The 21,463-nt window shown below is 42.4% G+C and overlaps 1 protein-coding gene across 2 annotated transcripts in view; it reads left to right on the top strand.

The window, feature by feature from the left end:
• LYN (LYN proto-oncogene, Src family tyrosine kinase) overlaps nt 1–20,807 on the top strand; it is a 113,502-nt gene extending 92,695 nt beyond the window's left edge. For both annotated transcript variants that reach the window (XM_044744194.2, XM_044744195.2), the window contains exons 11-13: nt 8,715–8,868; nt 11,595–11,726; nt 19,341–20,807. In XM_044744194.2, coding sequence (XP_044600129.1) covers nt 8,715–8,868; nt 11,595–11,726; nt 19,341–19,543 — 489 coding nt within the window. In that variant the 3' untranslated portion in view covers nt 19,544–20,807. The remainder of the gene's footprint in view (nt 1–8,714; nt 8,869–11,594; nt 11,727–19,340) is intronic.
• Nucleotides 20,808–21,463: the final 656 nt, after the last annotated feature.

The following is a 21,463-nucleotide window of genomic DNA, read 5'->3' as shown; positions in this document are numbered from 1 at the left end:
CCAGCCCAACTTTGTATGTGCCAAACTCTCCCCTTAGTTTTAAACTATGAAGATATGACACACTGCAAACTTTAACTTGGCCACTTTTAAATTACCTAGTTTTCTTATTTCTTTTTTCCCTCCTTCTTCCTGGCACTGCCTTATGAGCATTCCACTCTTTGTACCTCTTTTTAAAGGAAGAAGCCACTGTGGCTGAATGGTTAAGAGCACAGGTAGTGGAACCAGCCGGACTTGGGTTCAAATCCAAGTCTATCTAGGAAAAAAATGTAACTTCTCCAAGACTCAGCTTCTTCATCTTTACTATAAGTAATGGCTCCTTCATAGGCTTGTTGTAAGAATTATAAATGCCTAGCAAGGTGCCTGGGCAGAGCAAGCAGCCAATACATGGTAGCTACCATCATCACCATCATCATCAAAGTAAGGGACTTCATTATTTCTTAGCAATTTTGCTTGGAAAAGAGGAATAAAGACGAATATTATAATAACCCAATAAAGCTAAAACAAAATTTCTAAGAAATTTTGACCCAAAAACATAGCAAGGAATGAGCTTTCTGTTCTATCCATTCCTCCATCCAAATTATGGATTAAAGAGTGTAGGGATCCAGTATGGAGGATCAGTGAATAATAACAGATGGAACAATGCTTCTATGAGAATGGGCAAGTGCTATCAAACAAGTGCTGTCGTATTTGGAGTACTGAGGACGTGTGTTCTTACTTAAACTTTCTTTTTGTATGCTCCCCATTTCCTTTACATTCTATTTTTCTGTTGTCATTAAGTGGTCTTCTTAGGTCTGTCTGGGATGGACCCAGGGGCTCCCTGTTATAAGGGACCCTCAGAGAGACCCGAGAACCCATCAGGGAGACTGGAGCTTTCACCCAATTGCTACTCATTTGTTCAGTTCCAACTTATTAATATTATCAGTATCACTATTTCATAGGCTTCCTAGGACTTTTGAATGTAAAGAATTATTTGAATTATACTTTTCCCAAGTGTAGGAAGGAAATACATATCTAGAGAATGAGGAGACAATGCCTAATAGAACAGATAAAGTATCACGAACACCAGATTTTTATCTTTCCTGCTTTTTGGCAGATTTCTTGTTTAAATTCTCTCACTTCTTGTCTAGATGACAAATGCTTTCCAAGCAACCAATTCTAAAACACGTTGCATTTTCAGTTCCAGTTTCTCATTGAAGCTGGAATTTCCTGGGGTAGATTTTAGCTTTGCTTGAGAGAGCACATTGATTCCCTTAATTAGGATCCTTTCACTCCTTTATTCCCCCCGTCATCTGACTCAAATGTGGGTTTCTTCCCATTAAAATAAAAAATAACTTGGGCCAGCCCAGTGGCATAGTGGTTAAGTTCATTCACTCCACTTCAGAGGCCTTGGGTTCGCAGGTTCAGATTCCAGGCATGGACCTACACACTGCTCGTCAAGCCATGCTGTGGTGGTGTCCCACATACAAAATAGAGGAAAATTGGCACAGATGTTAGCTCAGGGCCAATCTTCCTCACCAAAAAAAAAGAAAAAAGTTACGCAAATTAAAAAGGTTTAACTTTAAACACTAAATAAAAAAACCAAAGAAACAAAAAAATAACTCACTAAGCAAGATAGCCTGTTATTTGCCAGTGTCTCAGAAAAGTGATAACAATGAGGATGAACACAAGAAAGCTAAAACGAGACTTCCAGAGCAGACCATCCACACAAACATTTTGTTATTTGTCCAAAGCATCACTCAAGTTACTGTTGAAGTCAGCCCAGTCTGTGTGCTGAGGAAACCATTCATAGAGCACATACATGCCAACGCTGCCAGTGCCTCAGAGCCTTCACATCTGAACAGAGTGTGGTTGGGACGAACCTGCTGGAAGGTGGGGCATCCTGTGTGGGGTGCTGGGGTTGACAGACATCTGGTTGGGCTTCTGAGAAAAGCAGGGAAAGATGAGTGACCTCTGTCATCATTACTAACAAGGAAGGTCACTTGTAAGGAGCATTATTCGAGCTCTGTTTTGATATGCAAAACATAATTGAGATTTTTTTTCTCTAGAATTGTATTCCACATAAAATGTCTATCTTATGTATACCCAAGGACCATAGTTGTGAGGTATTTCCTGTCCCAAGCGTAACTGTACTGCGAGCCCCCAGTTAGTCACTGGCAACCCACTTCTTGGTAAATGCAGTTGATGACGCGAGGCTGTAGTTCATTGAGATGGAGGGACCTGTGCTGGCTTCCTCAGAGGAGTCCAGGCAGAGGTGTGTGAAGGCAGTTTGCTGAGACTGCTCACAACAGGAACTCCTCATTTTGGGAAGAGGAACACAGACTTTCTGTTTAAACATTGATATTGGAGAGGGAATTTAAAGCAGTATGCTCACCTCACATGCTTCTGACAACTTTAGTCTGATTTAATGCTTCTCACCTCATACCGTGAAAAAAATGTATTTGCAAAGTAAATGGGACTCTAGGTTTTGTGTTCTGTCCCCACCCTGCCCATCATGAGTGTACATGTATATAAGTGTGTGTGTGTGTGTGTGTGTGTGTATGGTAGAAAACGATGAGCAGAGAGCACAGAGGCGATAATGCTTTACAAAATGCTGGGGTTCTGAACTTTCCATAGGATTGTATGTATTTGTGTGTGTGTATGTAAATCATGTATGTAGATATGGATATACTAAAAAATAGACACATACTGGCAATACTACCCTTCAGAGTGTGTGTCCATAATGGTCCTCTGAGAGGCTGATGAGGGTCTGAAATCAATCCCTGATCCAGCTCGCCCACCGGCCAGGATAGCTGGGTCACCTCCCCCTGGAGGAAACGGTGCCTGTGGGCCCCCATGAGGTCGTCTGCCGGGAGGGTTGACACTTCCTATTCACACCAGCAGTGGGAGAGGCAGGCCTGCGTATTTGTGGTCAGAACATTCGATAATTCCTTATTTCTCTCTTTGGTCACACACGTGCTTCCCGCCCCTTCGCAGCTCTGCCTGTGGAAGCTGACTGGCAGACATCTGACGGCTGAGTCCTTTCCTTCTCACGGTGCACTTGAAGGGCCTCTCTGGGAGACCTGCATTGCTTGAGACTGGGAGTCTGTTTATTTAGCGCCTGACAGGATAAGACTGCTCTTTAACTCAGGAAACATCATTTTTAATATCTTCTCTGTCCTAGAACTTCCACCAGGTGCTAGATGCCTAGAATTTCACGAGAACCCATCTCGTTACGGCTTCCAGTTGGGATCTCGGTGGCTCACTCTCCTACCTAGTAGTTCCTGTCTGTCCTCCCAGGACAGCAAAACACACACACACAGAATCACGAAAGGGAGAAAATGTCGTCATCATATGTTTCCACAGAAGGTACAAAAAGAGGAACTAAGAAATGCACGTTGGCCGTGCTATTTGAGCGTAAGAGCAGGAGAAATGCAAAGCACGTCTAAACCTGAACCAGTTAGCTTTGAACAGGAGGGGGAAAATGTCACTAACATTGTCTTCTTAAATGATTGTTCTCATTTTAGGCAATGGGGGGGGCTTTTTACTTCAAATTTCCAGTAGCTTCGCACACAGACTCTAGTGCAGAGTTAGAAATTAGCACATGAAGACAAGAAACAGTTTTAGTTACTTCCTTAGCATTGGCAGGTAGCTTAGAAAGTCGAGGTTTTCTCGTGTTTGTATATCACCAGGCATTGTGATGCTGGCATGGCCCAAGATGAAGAGAATCCCCTCATGATTTAAAACCTAAAGATTAAGTCAGTTTCCTAAACCATCCAAGCAATGGCCCAGCCCCAGAGCCATGATAGAGTGGGAGAGATGCTGGGGTGCCCTGCCTCTGAGCTTTGAGGCCGACGGAGTCCTCCCTAAGTTATAGGAAAAATGAAGGTCAAGACACATTTCTGAGCTGTTGATGGACTAGGACTCCTGCCAGGGTGTTCCCAGCACCTCTGTTGTCTGGCCCTGTACCTTCTCTGGCTCCCACGTGACACCTGCCGTCTCCTGCCCTGGGCTCTTGATGGCGGCTACACACATCTTGCTCATTCTCTTGAGTCATATCAGGACTTCCTTTCCTGAGCATTATGAGGACAGCAGTCCACTTGGTGAGGTCGTTTGTAGGCAATGCATTGAGACCGAGATGTCTTTCCAATCATTCTAGAATTTTTAATCCTAAAATAGCTTAAGTTTAAAAGCATATGATCTATTGCAGTGCTTCTCCAAGTTGAATGTGCATACAGATCACCCAAAGAGCTGGTTAAAATTCAGATTCTGATTGAGTAAATGAGGTCAGAGTCCATAATGCCACACTTTGATAAGCTCTCAGATGATGTGCAGGGCCCTGGAGCGATTCTCCACCTGCACTGCACATTAGAATCACCTGGGAGGCCCCCCTCCTAGAGATTCGGGTTTAATTGGTTTAGGATAAGGCCCAGGCAGTGGTAGTGTTTAAAAGCTCCCCAGGGACATAGCCAGAGTTAAGAAATACTAGTGTAAGGGTTAAACCTTAATTTAACTGCTAAATGCACAGAAAGGAAATTAAATTTACTTCCAAACCATTGCACTAACCTGTGGTGTGACTCTGGGAAAGTAATTTCCTTTTGGCCCCATCAAAGTTCCAAAGGGAATGACAGTTATTGCTTTTTTTTTTTTTTTTTTACAACTTATAGGGCTATTTGGATAAAAGAATATTTTCCTGCTTAATTTTAGCCTGGTTGTTTTCATTCTGACAGAGTGTTAACCTCATCCAAGCCAAGAATATATCATCATCCATCTTATTTCCACTTTTGAGTCATAGGGAAAAATTGACTTTAAACCTTCTTTGTTCGGTTTAGCATCTTCTAGACCAAGCATTCAAAATGGGGACAAGATCGCCCCCAAGGGAGTGAAAATTGGTTCTTGGAGGATGAGGAAATCTTAGATATTACAATAGTTTGTGGCCCTGCAAATCTCAAATCTATCCAACAAAATCTGATTTCTTTGTATTTAATTTCCCCTGTTAAGGATAAATTAACTTTAACTAAAATTTTAAATTTTAATTGAATTAAATTTTTCTTCTTAGGGGGTGATAATGGAAAAAGGTTGAGAAACACTGTTCTAGTCAGAGACACCCCAAACTAAGCTTGTATGTACTTCCTGAGATGGATCTCCTGAACTCTAGCTGGGGAAAGTTTGTGCTACCTTTTCAGAGGAATGAAATTTGGGCTTAACAACGAATTCTAGGAGAAAACTTCAAAAGCATCTTCCTGTCTTCTCAGTAAAAAAGTATTCTTTTGATGAAAAATTTGAGTTCCAGAAACGTCTAGTTATCTCTCCAACGCTGAGCTCTCTTGCTGATGTGACATCCTGGAATGTGGTGTTGAGAGCATGGCTGCTGAGGGTAGACACACGTGGGTGTGGGTCGTGGCTCTCTCTTTCCCTCTGGCTTTCAGCAGGTTCTTGTACCTAAGCCACATTTGCATCTGTACAACTGAAATAAAAGTTACTTGGTAGATTTGTTATTCAAATGAAGCATGAATTGGGTATAAAGAATGTAAAACAGTGTCTGGAACATAATGAGTGCTCAATTCATGGTGGAAGAAGTGGCAGTTGTTAATATCTATTTATCCATCTATCTATCTACCTATCCATCATCTACCTACCTGTCATCATCATCATAGTAAAATATCTGTGGGCACAAAACAATCTCCTGAATCAGAGTCTGTCCTCACCAGACCTCCGTATCAGGTCCAACTCCAGAGAACCCTTCACGAGTCGCCTTTCTGAGCTAATGGAGCAATAGAAAGTGGGAGGCGAGTGCTCCCTTCTCCCTCAGTCCCCGTATTTATGCGACAGCTCTTTCTGCAGTGCTGACAACTGTTAGACCAGGAGGCCTGGGGAGGAAGAAGGTATTCCGTGAAAGAAAAGTTGATTCTAGATTCCATTAGCCAAAGTAGTCTCTGATTTCTTCCTGCTGTTGCAAAATAGAGCCAGATTTACTTTAGCCAAAGTAAATACAACAACCAAAAAAAAAAAATTAAGTTTTGAAAAAAAAGAAACCAAGAAAGAACAATATACGTAGACCAGGGAAAGAATAATTTTTATATAAGAAGAGAGTCGTAGTCTTTTATGACCTCAAAAGCAAGTCATATCTAAAAGCTTTGATTTTGCTTCCCTATCTATTATTTATTCAACTTGGCTAATGCTGTTGTTTCGAATCTTGGTCTTGGTGAATACTATTATTATTGTGTGGAACACGAGCTCCGTAAAGCACTCTGACATGGAAAAGAAAGCCAACATAAAGTGGGCTTGTTGCAAGTCTGGTATTATTTCAGAGAATCATTTTTAAAAATGCATTCAGATTTGTGTAAATGCAGAACTTGGGTAGATGTGTTACCAACAAGTTCTTAGAATGCTTTTTCTAACAAACTGATCATTAAAATCCATCACCAAGAATGAGAGAGATGTGGGTCCTTGGTGCCATGCCTTAGAGGCTCTGTCAGTGCCACCAGCACACATCTGTGGGTCAGTCAGCATCCGCAGAGGCGTGTCTGGCACACGTTCCTGATTGCTACTGTCAGCTGCAATTTCACGCGTAAGTTGGAATTGCAGCCAACTTTGGCTCTCTCAGGTTCCTGGCCAGTTTGTATATAATTATTGGAATGTTACGTAAGTACCTAAGAACAGCAATGTGCAGATCCTATACCTCCCTAGGGTCCTTACATTCCTGAGATGATCATAGACAGGTATACAGGTGAGGAGCAGGGAGCCTGGGACCACACTCGAGAGGAGAAGGCGAGTTGGGCAAGGCTTCTTAGAGCGAGTGACGTCTCAGCTGAGACCTGCGGAATGAATTAGCTAGGCCAAAGGGGCAGGGAGCGAATGTTCCAAGCAGAGGCAGGTGTGGAAGCCAGGATCCAGGGGAGGAGACCGTCATGGTGAGGAGGCAGGAGGGATAAACAGGGGTCAGGCTCACGGGGCCTCAGCAGCAGTGTTAAGGAGTTTGGACATTGTCCTGAGGTTAGTTTTAAGTAGGCAGTGACCCAGTTGGACTTGCACAAACGATTAAAGAATTCTTGGGGAGGGATGTGGTAACCCAAACTACTCCAGAAGTATGGGCTGGCCAAGCTGTCCAGGAGGGACTGGATGCGAGTTCAGCCAGCAGGCGTCACATAGCCTGGGTCTTCTCCACTTTACCTGCGCTGTTCGAGTGCTGCACACATTATTCTTTGCTATAGAAGCTTTACATTATTAAATTGTCATTTCAACTGAAGGAAAAGGTCAGACCTCTTTTGTTCTTTCTGATTTATGATTTTCTCTGTTCAAGAAAATATTCCTTGGTGCTGGTCAGACGTGCACTCCTGGGCTGACAGGACTTTGAGACTGACCTAATAATCAGAGACTGATTATTATATGCCAGGTTTTGTGACCACAAAAACATCATCTGCCAAATTCCTGCAGCGGTGTGTCAACAACATAGTGTTTTGGTAGCATTCAAAACCCAGCACATTTTCCAAAGAACTTTCTTTGCCTCTGAGAAGAGGTTTGGTGACAGGGTTAAAGGGTCCACTAGATACAAGCAGGAACAGAAAAGATGTAAGTGTGCCTCTGCCCTGAAGGTGCTTCCTGTCCGGATGGCATGACAATGATAAGCACAGCAAACAGCGTGAAATAAGGACAAAGCTATGATCAGTAGGTGCAGATGGTTTTTATACAAATTGACCCATTGAGGGTGGGCATAGAGTGAACAGAAGTCATCCAGGAGGAACTCAGGGAAGGCCCCCTGGGCAGAAGGTCAGCCTAGGGATTGGCCAAGAAGGGAGGAAAGGCATTCCAGGAGGAGGTCAAGGAGAAACATGCCCAGTAATAAGGAGCTAAACCGGTGCTAAGCAACATGGCCTGGCTGAAACCGGGGTTTGAGTTGAGACAAGCAGTGCCGTTGTGGATGAGTGGGGAGTCAGGTCCTCTAAGCTGAGCCACCTGGAATTCAAGGTAAAATCTGTCTGAATGCATTCGTTCCTGTGTGACATAATCCTAATTAGAGTTTCCCCTCTAACTGCTCACCAGATACAGCTGCTTGGTTCATTCTTTCTTTCCTTCCGTCCTTCCAGATCCTTATCTTTATAATTTGTTAAAGTTTTTCTTAAAAATCTGATTTTGATTTCCTGAAAAACCCAATTTTCTAGTAAGTGGTAAGTAGTAGTCTCTCGTCCCCCATTTTCTTGTTTTGTTTAAACCCTTAATTCCTTCCGGCTGTCGCACTTTGTTGTCAGAGTGAATCTTTCTGGCCATCCAGGAGGGACTGTGCAGAGAAAACCTGGGGAACCAGTTCTGTGGGCTGTTGATTAACCTGACAGCAAGGATGCTGCTGACCAAGGACATCCTGTTCCTGACGCCCCAGGCAGTTCTTTGTATCAGCGTGTCACTTTCTCTAGCTCTGTTTTCTCATTTGAAAAACTGGGATAATGACATCTGTATATCTACGTGCAAGAACTTGAAAAGATTCTCCACACATTAGACAATATTGAGACAGGTAGCTATTTAAGAAATCATGTTGAGATGCGATCGCCATCATCGGAGATTGGGGGGGAAGTTATTTTAGAAAGGATCAAGATGGTGATTGTAATTTACCCACTGTTTTTAAAACTTGAATGAGCAGAATAATATACATGAAAGGATTTCAGGAACTCATAAGCTTTTTGGTTTTCCTTGATGGCCTCTATGATGACCTAATCAAAAACCGAGAGCCTTTCTGTTTTCAGATTGCAGAGGGAATGGCGTACATTGAGAGGAAAAACTACATTCACCGGGACCTGCGAGCAGCAAACGTCCTGGTCTCCGAGTCGCTCATGTGCAAAATTGCAGATTTCGGGCTTGCTCGAGTGATTGAAGATAACGAGTACACAGCAAGGGAAGGTATGTTCTCGTGACCATCTTTAGGTGTTTTGTTATTGTTTAGTGTTATTTTGTTTTTGTCCTTTTTTAACAAAGTTGCAATAGTCATCATTTAAAAAAACTCATTTGGTAAAGTATTCAAAATGTACCACAGGAGCTGTTTGTGGTTCTATTTTAATAACTGTTTTAAAAAGTTACCTTCTTGATTAACTCCACCTGAGACTTTTATAAAGTTTACAAATGCTATCATTTGTATTTCAATTAAGGGAAGCAGAACAAAAAAGAGATTTGGCAAGATCAAGATTCTTTGTTTACATTATATGTTTATATTATGTGTTTTCACCCAAACAATGAAGTAGACTTTCCTTAACTACACAGAAAATATTTGTAACAATCATTCTATATTCTAGCCTTTTAATAACAAATTAAAACATAGAAATTATCACACCCATGGAAGTAAATATAATGCTACAAAAATCACTCCTTTATTTTCCCACGTTCCATATTATACACAGGAACCAAAAACGCACAGGGAGGCGTAAATCTCCCAGTCCTTGGCATGTGGCTCTATGGCCGGGCCCATGGCCCTTCCTCTTGCTTATGGCCTGAGGATTCTGATGGGCTTGCTCAGGAAAGCTGAGTCAATGTTTTTGCAGTGCTTTCTCTCTTCTGAAAGAGCCGAGCACTCTCTTGACATTCCTAAGAATTGTTAAACAAGGATTATTTTCCTTTTAACTACATGTGTGTGATTTCTGGAAGATGTCCACAGGATTTAGAGAGGTGACAAAGAGTCTGAAAACATTGTTTTGATTTGTTTAGCATCTCTTGCATCTGTCATGTTTAAGGTGGTTCTCCTCCTGCCTTAAGCCTGTGTTCTCCTAGGTGGGTGATAACTTATCCTTGACCTTCATTATCCTCAGCAAACAGGCAGGTGAGAGGCTGGCCCCATGGCCTAGTAGTTAAGTTTGGCGCACTCTGCTTCAGCGGCCCAGATTCATGGGTTTGGATTCCAGGCGCAGACCTACACCACTCGTCAGCCATGCTGTGGCAAGGACCCACTTATAAAATAGAGGAAGACTGGCACAGATGTTAGCTCAGGGCTAATCTTCCTCAGCAAAAAATAAAAAAAAAAGCCAGGCGAAGGAGAAGAGTTGGAGGAGAAGGAGTTAAAAAAATAATCACTAAAATGTAATGAGCATTTGCAGTGTGGCAGCCACTACTCTAAGTGCTTTTCATACCTTATCTCATTTATCTTTACGATAACACTGTGTGATAAGTATTATTATTATTATATTATTCTTACCTTATAGACAAGGAAGCAGAGAGGTTCAGCAGCTTCTGAGGTCCCATAGTAAATGGTAGAGCCAAGATTCAAACCCAGGAGATCTAGCCTCAAAGTAAGCGAGCTAGAACTTATTCCACTAGTTTTGTTGAATTTGACAAGTCCAGAGTCTCACAAAAATAACTGTTCTCATGCGAGAGAGGTGGCCTAGTGCAGAGAGCTGGGCTCTAGAATTAAACGGTAGCCATTGCAGGGCAACCCTAGTGATGTTTACCTTTCCCTGGTATTTGTACTGTGCCAAGCATGCAAATCAACCCACTTAACCCTGACAGCAACCTGGGGAGGTTCTGTTGTGTCCTCATTTTACAGATGGAGGTGCCAAGAAGGCACAAAGACAATGAGTCACTTGCCAGGGTCACACCGAGCTGGAATAGCAGAAACAGTGTCCAAACTCCGGCTGCGCGGTGCAGACCCAGTGTGCCCCCACCCGCCCCTCCCCTCCCCTCGTGCCTGCTCCCCCCCCCCGCCCCCGCTGCCCGGAGCAGGTGGGGTTTAACGCCGGATTGTACGCAGTGAGTGCCTGGCACACAGGAGCTGCTCCACGAGGCTCTCTGGTGTCCTATTGTTCTTATTCGGATTTCCAGTTTCAGTCTGACACCACCCAAAATTCTAAAGCAAAAACATAATAAAGGCAAATCTGTTTAAAAATGTAAAGTATGGCTGGTTGAAACCCTTTGCCTTTCCAGGGAGTAGGAATGAGTCTGTACCTGAGTCCCTGCTTTCCTCAAGGTGACCTCGTGGGTGCCCCCAGCCAGGTTTGCCTCTCAGGTGACCCAGTGACTAAGTATCCCTTAGCCTCACCAACTCCTCATGAGACACCTAGTGTCATCACTATCTCATTCTGGGCACATCATCCTCCTACCCGATTCCTGAAAGTGCAATAATGTTTGGTCCTGTCAAGTGAGAGCGTGAGACATTAAAGTGTAGAGTGGCATCTAAAATTCCTATTGGTACAGGCTTCAAGAGATTTATCCACGAGAATGTACACATCAAGAGACGTTGACATTCCCTATAAACGTGGTATGGGCTCATTAGAGAAAATGTGAGCACTGAAGATGCAGGCTTTGGAGGCTGGTGTTGAGGGAGAAATGTACAACCTAAGAATAAATGCCTTTCCGTTCTGTGTCATGTTCTTCACGTGTGATGTGGGCTAGTTATGGTGTCTCTGGAGGAACACCGGAAACTTTGCTTCTTAAGAGGGGAATGCCCCAAGGGGAAAGAGAGGAGAGGCCCACATTGCTAGTATAACATTTTGTACCATCTCTCTTTTGCATTATGTGTATGTTGCCTATTCAAATAAATAATTAAAATTTTCCCAAAAGAAGGAAAGTGTGAGGGTCACATGCCCATGACATTTTTGTTTCAGCTCAGAGGCCCAAGTAAGACTCACTGTCTTCTCCCTTAGGTGCTAAATTCCCCATCAAGTGGACTGCTCCAGAAGCAATCAATTTTGGATGTTTCACTATTAAGTCTGACGTGTGGTCCTTCGGAATCCTCCTGTATGAAATCGTCACCTATGGGAAAATCCCCTACCCAGGTATGGTTGACCTATTTCCATTCAAGAGGTGTGTATGAGAAAAAGCCAAATGGCATGAGGCATAAAAAAATAAACCCAAAGATGGCCCCATGGCCAAGTGGTTAAGCTTGCACGCCACTTCAGCAGCCCAGGGTTTCACCAGTTCGGCTCCTGGGTGCGGACCTTGCACCACTCATGAAGCCATGCTGACGTGGTGTGCCACAGGGAAGAATTAGAATATGCAACTAGAATATGCAACTATGTACTGGGGGGCTTTGGGGAGAAGAACTAAAAAAAAACAAAAGAAAAATTGGCAACAGATTGGCTCAGGGCCAATCTTTTATAAATAAATAAAATAAAAATAAACCCATATCCAAAAGCTAAGAATAAGCATTTTGTGCTAGAACTTGATTTTGACTGTCTTTAGCGGAAAGGGTTCTAAAATATGCTTGGACACTTCTCTGCCTTCCGACTTGCTTGAGTGCATGTTCTTCACTAACTAATTCTGCCACTTAATGCCTAGAATGTGCCTGGCACAGTCATAGGTGTTGCAGATATAAAGATAAATTAGAGGATTAGACACAGCACCTGATGGAAGAGGAAACAGACATAGAAATGAGGATTTGTGATGCCTTTTTAGGCAGTTAAACCAGTTAGTTAGTTTAAAACAGAGGTTTGTATAAAGTACTTTAGACTCTCTGACTCTTCAGGAAATACCCACCTCTGTTTATCAGTGACAGATCCTTCAGATCTTTAAGTAAATGGATATGAGGACATCATTCCGTGTGTCTAGATTCCTAGCACCTGAAGCCCTTGGAGAATCCCAGATTCTGCCAGCCATCCCTTTTTCCAGGATCTGTGCTGGAATGTGCAAGAAGAGCGATTGTATATATATATAATCTGATACCTGATCAAATAAACCTATACTCATCAAATGATGCGTGATATGTACAGCATGCTCCACAGTGATGCACAGACGAGGCCCCTCTTGTCTGAGAATGAGACTGTTGCCCAGAACTACGTTGCCAGCTCCTGGCAGAGCTTCTGAACTCAAGACCCATGTGCCTCCCAAGATCTGGCTCTCACCCACTGTGCTCAGTACCCAGGATTAAAAATATTTGGCGTGAAAAATCATAAAAAGTGTAGAAGAACCAGTAGAAAAAGGGTGCAAATCACAAAAAAATATATATGATAAGATCAACCAGAAACCATTGGCTGGTCTTGTCTCCAGGTGGCTTCTCCTTTGCGAGGACTGGGGACATGAGATACCTTTGGGAGTTCTGGGTTGCTGAGGTTTCCAGTCACAAGAGTTGTGTGTTAGCAGAGCCTCTCGTGTGAGGACGTGTTGAACAATCCTATTGACTTAAATATCAGAGGACTCAATTCACAGATAGCACAGAAATTGGTGAACATTGTAACACATGCCATTTCCATCTGTTGTAAAACTGCTTGTGGGAGAGACTCCACTGGTAATTGAGTTGTCTGAGAATATTTTCTTTAACTGGTTAGGTGCTGGATATGTTGTTCTTTTTTTAAAGTGGTTTAGAAGCTGTGTGCCTAGCTTTACAAAATAAAAAGAGAATACTATAAAAGAGGGGGGAAAACCAAAAAAAAAAATAAAGCCACATTTAAAGTGAATGCATATTTTTAGAGGAAAGAAAAACTAAAAGGTGTAATGTATCAAAATGTTACTATCATTGGGCAATGAGGTAATAGGTAATATTAATTTTCTTCTTAATAAATTTCTGAAATTTCTAGTTTTTGAGATTGGGTTTTTATTAAATATTTTCATTCTTGTCTAAGTAATATATGTGCATTAAAGAATCAGGTAGTGCAAAAAGACTTCTAGTGAAAAATTGCCTCCCTGGCCTCTTGCTTGCTGATGCTCCTCAAAGGCATCTGCTTTCGGGAATCTTGGTTATTTATTCTAATATTTGCTGCTCATAGTTCTAAATATTATCCACATACTGTTATTCTTAAGTAGAGTTTTTCCCCAATTTTACTTATTATTAAATAAGAATATTATCACATGGTTCTAAATTCAAGAGATACAGAGAGGTGTATGGTGAAAGGTGTGTCTTTCACCCCTGTCCTCCAGCCACACAACGCCCCCCATAGGCAACCACGTTATCAATTTCTGGTGTATCATTCTAGGAGTATCCATGCACATGTAATTAAAGGTGTACCAAATACACATATTGGTTGGATGCCAAAACTGATAGTATCAACATAGACAAACCTCTGGGAATACGAGAAAAATTATGTATGCAATTTTGTCAATAAAAGTTCCATACTAAAATTCTAGTAGTCAAATACTAAACGTGTGGTAGAATAGTATACGAGTGTTACTTCCCATTTGCAGTCCTACTCATTGAAATGGATACTTTGAGCAGGCACATCTAATATCATGAACTTCTGTGCACATCAAATAGAATTTAGGAAAAGGCTTTTTTGTAACTTGCTTTTTAGAAAATGGCTTTGCATCTATTAATCATATTTTGTGCAAATCTCAAAAATGCTTTGTCTTCAATTACTGTTGGTCCATTTCAACAATTTGTTGTTGTTGTGTTTTAAAATGTTTAGCCCCCATAGACTCAAAGCTGTGAGGAATTGTTCCTTCAAGCAGTCTCTTGGTCTCACTGATGAGTGAGCGTTGAACGAGTAAAGATGGTTTCTCACGGTTGTTGCCGTACGTGATTTTGGAGTCGTTCCTCATGAAAATTTGAGGCATCAAACTTAATATTCTGCTTCTAATTCATACTTAGAAGATAGAATACATTCCCAAATAGGACTTTTTCTTGAGAGACTGATGACTTAAATAAAATTAAATAGCTAAATAAGTACAGTTATCAAATTTGCCTGTTATTAATGCTAGAATACCAAACATTTTCACCTAGAATTTTTAAACCAACTCCACTGAATCCAGCTTCTGAAATGTCTGGGCCGCAGGCTGATGGCTTCTGAATCCTGTCCTCTGTCTAGGGGCTCATTTCCTCTGTGGAAGAACTCTGGATCTCTCTTCATTCCTGAAATTTCAGGACAGTGTACCTTGGTGTGGTGCTTTTGCCGTTTTTATGTTATGCTGGGTACTTGTTTTCTCCTATTTGAAAACTTGTAGCCATATATTCTGGGAAATTTTCATATAGTATTGCTTCTTTGAGAATTTCCCCCTCTCCATTTTCTGTTCTCTTTCTGAGTCACTTGCTGGCAGGATGGTAGACCTCCTGGACGGATTCTCTGAGTCTCACATCTGGTCTTCTGTCCTTGTTATTCTTTCCTTCTGTACTTCCTGCCCTTCCTTTGATAAGAGGTCTCCTGGGAATGAGGGTCTCTGGACCACTCAGCTTACTTGTCAGCCCCCTCATGGGTCAGTATCTCTAGGTCTGTTCTCTGGGACCATTTAGTTTCTTCAGAAGAGAATTTTCCAGGCCCTGTCTGTGGGTACCAGCTGGCTGTCAGCATTCTGGGGGCTCATTGGGGAGGGGGCATCAATGTCTTTTTTTTTTGGTACTGTGGTAAAATTGACAGAATAAAATTTACCATCTTAAACATTTTCAAGTGGACAATTCGGTGGCATTTAGTACATTCACAATCTTGTGCAACCATCACCAGTATCCATTTCCAGAACTTTTTCATCTTCCCAAACTGAAACTCTGTAACCATGAAAAACTAAATCCCCACTTCTCCTCCCCCCAGCCCCTGGCAACCGCTGTTTTACTTGCTCTATGAATTTGCCTACTCTAGGTCCCTCCTGTAAGTGGAATCATATAGTCTTTGTCCTTTTGTGTCTGGTTTATTTCACTCAGCATAATGTCCTCAAGGCTCATCCATGTTGTGGCATGTGTCAGAAGCGTCTCACTTTTTCGTGTTCAGCCTTTCTCCTCATCCCCAGTGTCCAGCCACACTTTATCCGCTCCTCCGCTGGGCCAGGCGTTCCTGAGCATGGAGCTTCTCTCCTTCAGTTTCTCCAGCGTCAACCTGGGTACCTGCCAGGCAGGCTCTGGGTGCAGTCCTGCCTGCGGCCACTGGCTTCACTCCTTCCTTTGCATGTGTGGTAACTCCATGTGGAGCCTTCCCAGGACTTGGGGGGATAAAGCATCTTGTCTGTTCTTGGTGTCCCTCTCTTGTAGGCACTTTGGTTTCACGTTCCTCCTCTTGGTTCAGACCACTTCTGCCTCTGGCTGACAGGTGTCTCCTGCTTTCATCAAAGAGGGAGTTTAAGTTTCTGTTTCTTGTTCTCTTTTTTGTTTTGGGATGAATTAAAGGTGAGAAAGAGGGGAGGGCAAAAGATTCTTACTTCACTATCTTAAAAGCAAAACTGTATTAATATTTATGTATGAATTTTCTAGTGAATAGAGGGATCTTTGTGGTTGGGGTTTTATTTTGCTTTGCTCTTCTAAAGACAATGGAGATTTGAAAATGACAAAGTTTTCTGAAGCATCATGTCTTTTCTGGCTGTTTCTTACCAGATATATCCAGCATCTTAATGCTGTAAGTGACTCAGAATCAGGAAACTCATCCTGCTGCAAATGCTCACGTCAGTCACAAGCAATGCTCGGAAAGAAAATAATTTTCCCTTTTGGAAGTATTGTTAGTGTGAGACTGTGATCCTGTGGTAGCCGGTACTTCCTCTCTCACACACACACAGAAGGCCCCTGCGTCTTCAAAGATTGTGATGGTTCCTAGAGCTGCTGGGCTCCCATCTCCTGTTACTAAGCCCCTATTCCTTTTCTAATCTCTGCTGTACTGCGTTTTTCCTCTTCCTGTGCTCCTTCACCAACTTTTAGTTTCTGCTAATTCCTGTCCGTTTCAGATGTCGCTTCCTACTCCCCACCCACCTCCCTCTGCTAAGGGTATCTTCCCCATTGGGCTGTGTGCCATGTGAGGACAAGACTCTGACTTAATTATCTTTCTATCTCTTAGAACTTAGTGCTAGCTCATGCCCCATAATAAGTACTCAATAAATGCTTGTTGATAGGATGAAGGATGGGATATGAAATTGCTTGCCTTTTTAGATCACCAGCCAATGGGTGTTTGCTTTCTTTAACCCACCAACAGACCAGTTACCAAGTATCAGGTTTAATCTTAGGTCTGGTGGAGCTCTCCTGCCCCTCTCCTTCTTTCTTCCATAAGACTTGTCATTTAAAAGCCTTATTTTGTTTGTCAGTTTACTTGTACATAAAAAGATAGATTTCAGATTTCCTTGTTTTTATTCCTCTTATCAAGTCAGATTCCCCAGGCAGGATGGCTCATGCCTGACCTTTATCTGCGTCACTGAAAGAGTTTTTCAGAGTTAGGAGAACATACAAGAACAAGGAAGAAAAAATCTGTGGTGCAGCAAGGGGAGGCCTTGAAAGGTTTATCATCTGTGGGCACATTTTGACCTTTTATGCAACTGGGGGTTCTCCAGGAAGGAAGTGAAAGAGGTCTTCCTAACCAAGTTTGCAGATCCCAGCTGCTGTTTCCGTCATCCTGGATATTAGTCCTCCCACCAGGATCCCAGAACTTCACCCAATGTCCATGTAGAAGTAAACACAGATATTTCTTCTGAAATTTATCCAAGTGAGCTTGGCTAGTTACAAGAGCCAGAGCAATACTGAAGCCACATAATTTCTGGAGACCAGAACTCCAAAAAAAGAAAGAGATGCAAATAGGCCCCTTGGCTTCAAGCAATGGGAATCACATGAAGTCTTCCAGTTAGAACATTCCAATTACACAAATATTTGAAGATGGTGTTTCAGAAGTAGACTTGAGCAAATTAATTCACCATGTAAATAACTCTCAAGAGACTTTAATGATTATAAAGTTTGCTTGGATCTTTCAGTTTCAAAAACAAGGGCTCTTCCGAGACGGAAATAACCATGTCTTCTTTCAGGGGTTCAAATCCAGGCAGGGCCCTTCAGTCATTGTGTCCTTAGAGGAAGAAAGCTTAGTTAAGGCCAGAGGAGTTCAGTGGTCCCTGGTCATGACCCACAGTGACAAATCTGCAGAAACCTGCTCCATATATAAAATGAACATTTCACAAAACCACGTCGACTTTTACTACGTGCAGTGCATTCTGATCTTTTTTATTTTATTCTAATTTATTTTTTAAAACACTGGTAGCTCCCTAAAAAAACCATTTTTTGATCCCAATTGAGTGGTGACCCACAATTTGAAAACAGATTAGAGAATAAATTCAAAAGAAGGTTCTGTTTCAAATCTAGTAAAGGACATTTCCCCTAAAGTACTAGCTCTCTTTTAGAGTCTTTCCAGTGACCACTGGCAATCAAATCTCCGGCGATGGAAAGGAGAGAGCTATGGAAAAGAAATTGTTACGATGGGGGAGTTCTTCATGTGCCAGATAGTGTACATATTCCACATGAAAATATTCCTCATGAAATACAGTTCCTCTCTAGAAGAGGCGATATCCATACAGAATAAGGTACCCTCAAAACAGGCAAAACATACAGATGTGGTTAGGTACTGATAAAACTGCCAAATAGGCACATTTCTCTATCCCATTTTAATAATGAGGGGAAATGTTATTGAAATGATCATTTTTTTCCTTAAAGCTATTCTCAGTATCAAATATCAACTGTTCAGCTTCTGAAGTACCCTGACACATTGGACCACACTAAAACCCATCCTCCAGTGGCAGTCCTCTTGGAGAGCTCAGTGGGAATAGTGAACACGCTAGTTCCCTCCCCGGTGTGAGAGGGTGCACGTTCCAGGGGCCCTGTGAGCTTTGACTCTGGCTGGTGCTGAGAACTGGGACAATGTAATGATTGGGACATAATCAATCCATCTGGCTGATTTAAGGGTCCTGACTTCTTTAAGTTTACTTACAACGAAAAGCTGATTTTTTAAAAAAGTACTAGCATGAGATAATGTATGTGAAAATGAATTTTTTTGGTGTATGTATGAAGCTGAAAAAAATACTACAGAAGAAATTGAGATTAAAGGTTAGAGTTGAGCCTGAGTAGTTCACTGAAAAGGTCAGTCAAGTCCAGCGTCCTCTCATCATTAAAGAGAGCTTGCTGTGTCTTCTACTTACCACGTTTGCCTGTTTACACTTTGGCAAACTGAATGCTGTCTTCATCCCCTTTATCCTGAAACTTGTATACTTCTTCCTTACAGAAATGTCCTTAGCCTCCATCAATTTTCTAGGGCTACCATAACGAAATACTGCACACTGGGTGGCTTACACGACAGAAATTTATTTTCTCAAGGTTTGGGAGGCCAGAAGTGTGAAATCAAGGTGTCGGCAGGGTTGGTTTCTCCCGAGCCTCCTCCTCGATTTCCAGGTGGCCGTCTCCTCCCTGTCTTCCCGCAGCCTTTCCTCTGTGCACCCGCATCCCCGGCATCTCTCTGCGTCCCAGTCTCCTCTTTAATAAGGACACCAGTCAGCCTGGGCTAGGGCTCATTTAACTCAATTCCCTCTTAAAGTGCTTGTCTGTAAATGCAGTCACATTCTGAGGTACTGAGGGCCAGGACTTCAGCATATGAATTTGCAGGGGAACACGGTTCAGCCATAAGAGCCTCTAAAGCTTGCTTCAGTAATGGATGCAGGATGTGGGTAGCAAAAAGACCATTGCAATGCTTGACCTCAGTCAGGTTTCTAAATAACACGGGTTTTTTTTTTTCTTGCCTTAGGGAGAACTAATGCCGACGTGATGACTGCCCTGTCGCAGGGCTACAGGATGCCCCGCATGGAGAACTGCCCAGATGAGCTCTATGACATCATGAAAATGTGCTGGAAAGAAAAGGCGGAAGAGAGGCCGACGTTTGATTACTTACAGAGCGTCCTGGATGATTTCTACACTGCCACGGAAGGGCAGTATCAGCAGCAGCCTTAGAGCGCAGGAAGACTCCAGCCGTTCGCAGGGACGGCTGCCTCACTGAAAAGAGAAAGTGTGATCCCTGGTTGCACTAGTCACTCATGTGCTGGGACCATCGACCGTCCCTGCTCCTGAAAGTGAGGCTAAATTACTCAGGAAGAACACTCTCCACATGGAAAGGTATTCTCTTCTCATAGGCCGATGCCCATGGTTTGCAGCTCGGATGGCCCCCAGCTGGCCATCTTGCTTTGCTAGACCAAGATCTGAACACGAACTTCTGAGAAGAAAACACCTGTCCTATCCAGAATGCACCCACTGGGGCCCCTCGTTTACAACTGGTTGTGTGACTCGGAGATTCAGGGGCCGTTTCAATAAATCCCCAACAGCAGCAGAACTAAACTCACTCATAAAGATAAAATAACAAGATGCCTATTATGACACTTCTTTCTATTTTCTCTGTGCTTTGGCTGATTTGTTAAAAAATTACTAATCCAACCTGTTAGATTTTGCAGGTAAAGTCAGAAGCTAAAAAATGTCTTTCCAAGATTTCAGTGATTTCCCCTCCCCCAAAGTCTGAGACTGTTAAACATTTTCCTTCCTTGGAGGCTGCTTGGAACCCCCGGATGGGAAGCAGCAGCACTTTCCTGGTCTCTTCCCTGTCAACGCGTCACTTGTGAGCCTGCAGAGCTGCTGCGTTAAGCAACGTGGAGCCCCCGACGGCCGGGCCCACCCAGATCCCCCGGGAAAGAGAGCTGAGCCTCAGAAACTGCTCTCCCTTCCAAAGGGATGTTTTTAATGGTCCAGCTTTTCAATTCCACCGTTTCCTACCTACAGACTTTTTTGACAGTGTAGTGTGGAAGAACAGCAAGATTTAATCTCTGCAGAACCTTCTAGGGCCTTATAAAACTTAAGAATTTTCTTTGTTGCTTCAGATGATTTGAACATTATTTTAATGATCAAGTATTAATTTTAGTTGTACTTTAAAAAGTAAAAATGCCATATTTGGGGCTATTTTCGTGATTCAGCAATCTTTTCTAAATCATGTAAGATATGTGTGAGACTATTTATACAAGAATGTGAGGGAAAGTAAGTGACTTGAGGCTCCGATGAGCCGCTGTAGCAAGGGATACGAGAGGTCTTGTTTACTGAGCTTTCCTACTGTAAGCGCTGAATGGGAGACGCTGTGGCACATCACGTGTCACTCTGCTGTTGTGTATATATCTAATGTTTCTATTTTGTGGTTTTATTTTAATACACCTGGCCCAGTAACGTCTCAAGCTTTTTACTTGTGTTTAACATTTCCAACTATCGTCAACATAGAAAAATGAGTACAAATTGGGGAAAATGAGAGGTGACCCCATATAGTTACGTTGTCTAAAAAACTTGTACGACTTCTCCCTCCATCCTTTGAGTGTTTTCAGATTGGAGAACTGAGGAGTTGATGGCCTGGACACCTGAACATCCCTTGATGGGAGCAAGTAGGATCTGTTCTCAAATAGGCTTAGCAGGCACCACTAAGGTTTCATTTGGTATGGGCTGGCTAGGTGTTAGGTGCCTAGGGGAAGGGATAAAATATTCTGCTTTCCCCTAAATTTTAACTTCTTTTCCTGTGTCATTTTTTTAATGTCCTTTCTAAAATATTCTAAAATTCTCAATTCACAAGTGCCGCATTCACAAAGATAGAATATTATCTTCGTATAATGTTTATGAAGCTTGATTCACGGTGGTAAGTTTTCCGCATACACCCACCTGTTCATATTTTACTTCAGAATCACGCGTATGACCCAACATGTTGCTTGGAGAAACAACATAAAGAATCCCTAAAGCAAAAAGAAATCTCTAGAAAATTACTAAATTCATCCTCCCCTTGTTTTTCTTCTCTCAATTCTGCTTCCTTTTGCAATTTTACACTCAACTTTCCCTCTCAGTCAAGTATGT

This window comes from Equus asinus, chromosome 12, assembly GCF_041296235.1.
Source record: "Equus asinus isolate D_3611 breed Donkey chromosome 12, EquAss-T2T_v2, whole genome shotgun sequence".
NCBI classification, from domain to species: Eukaryota; Metazoa; Chordata; class Mammalia; order Perissodactyla; family Equidae; genus Equus; species Equus asinus.
Note: the sequence above shows the minus strand (reverse complement) of the source record. Positions and strands in the feature narration are given on the sequence as shown.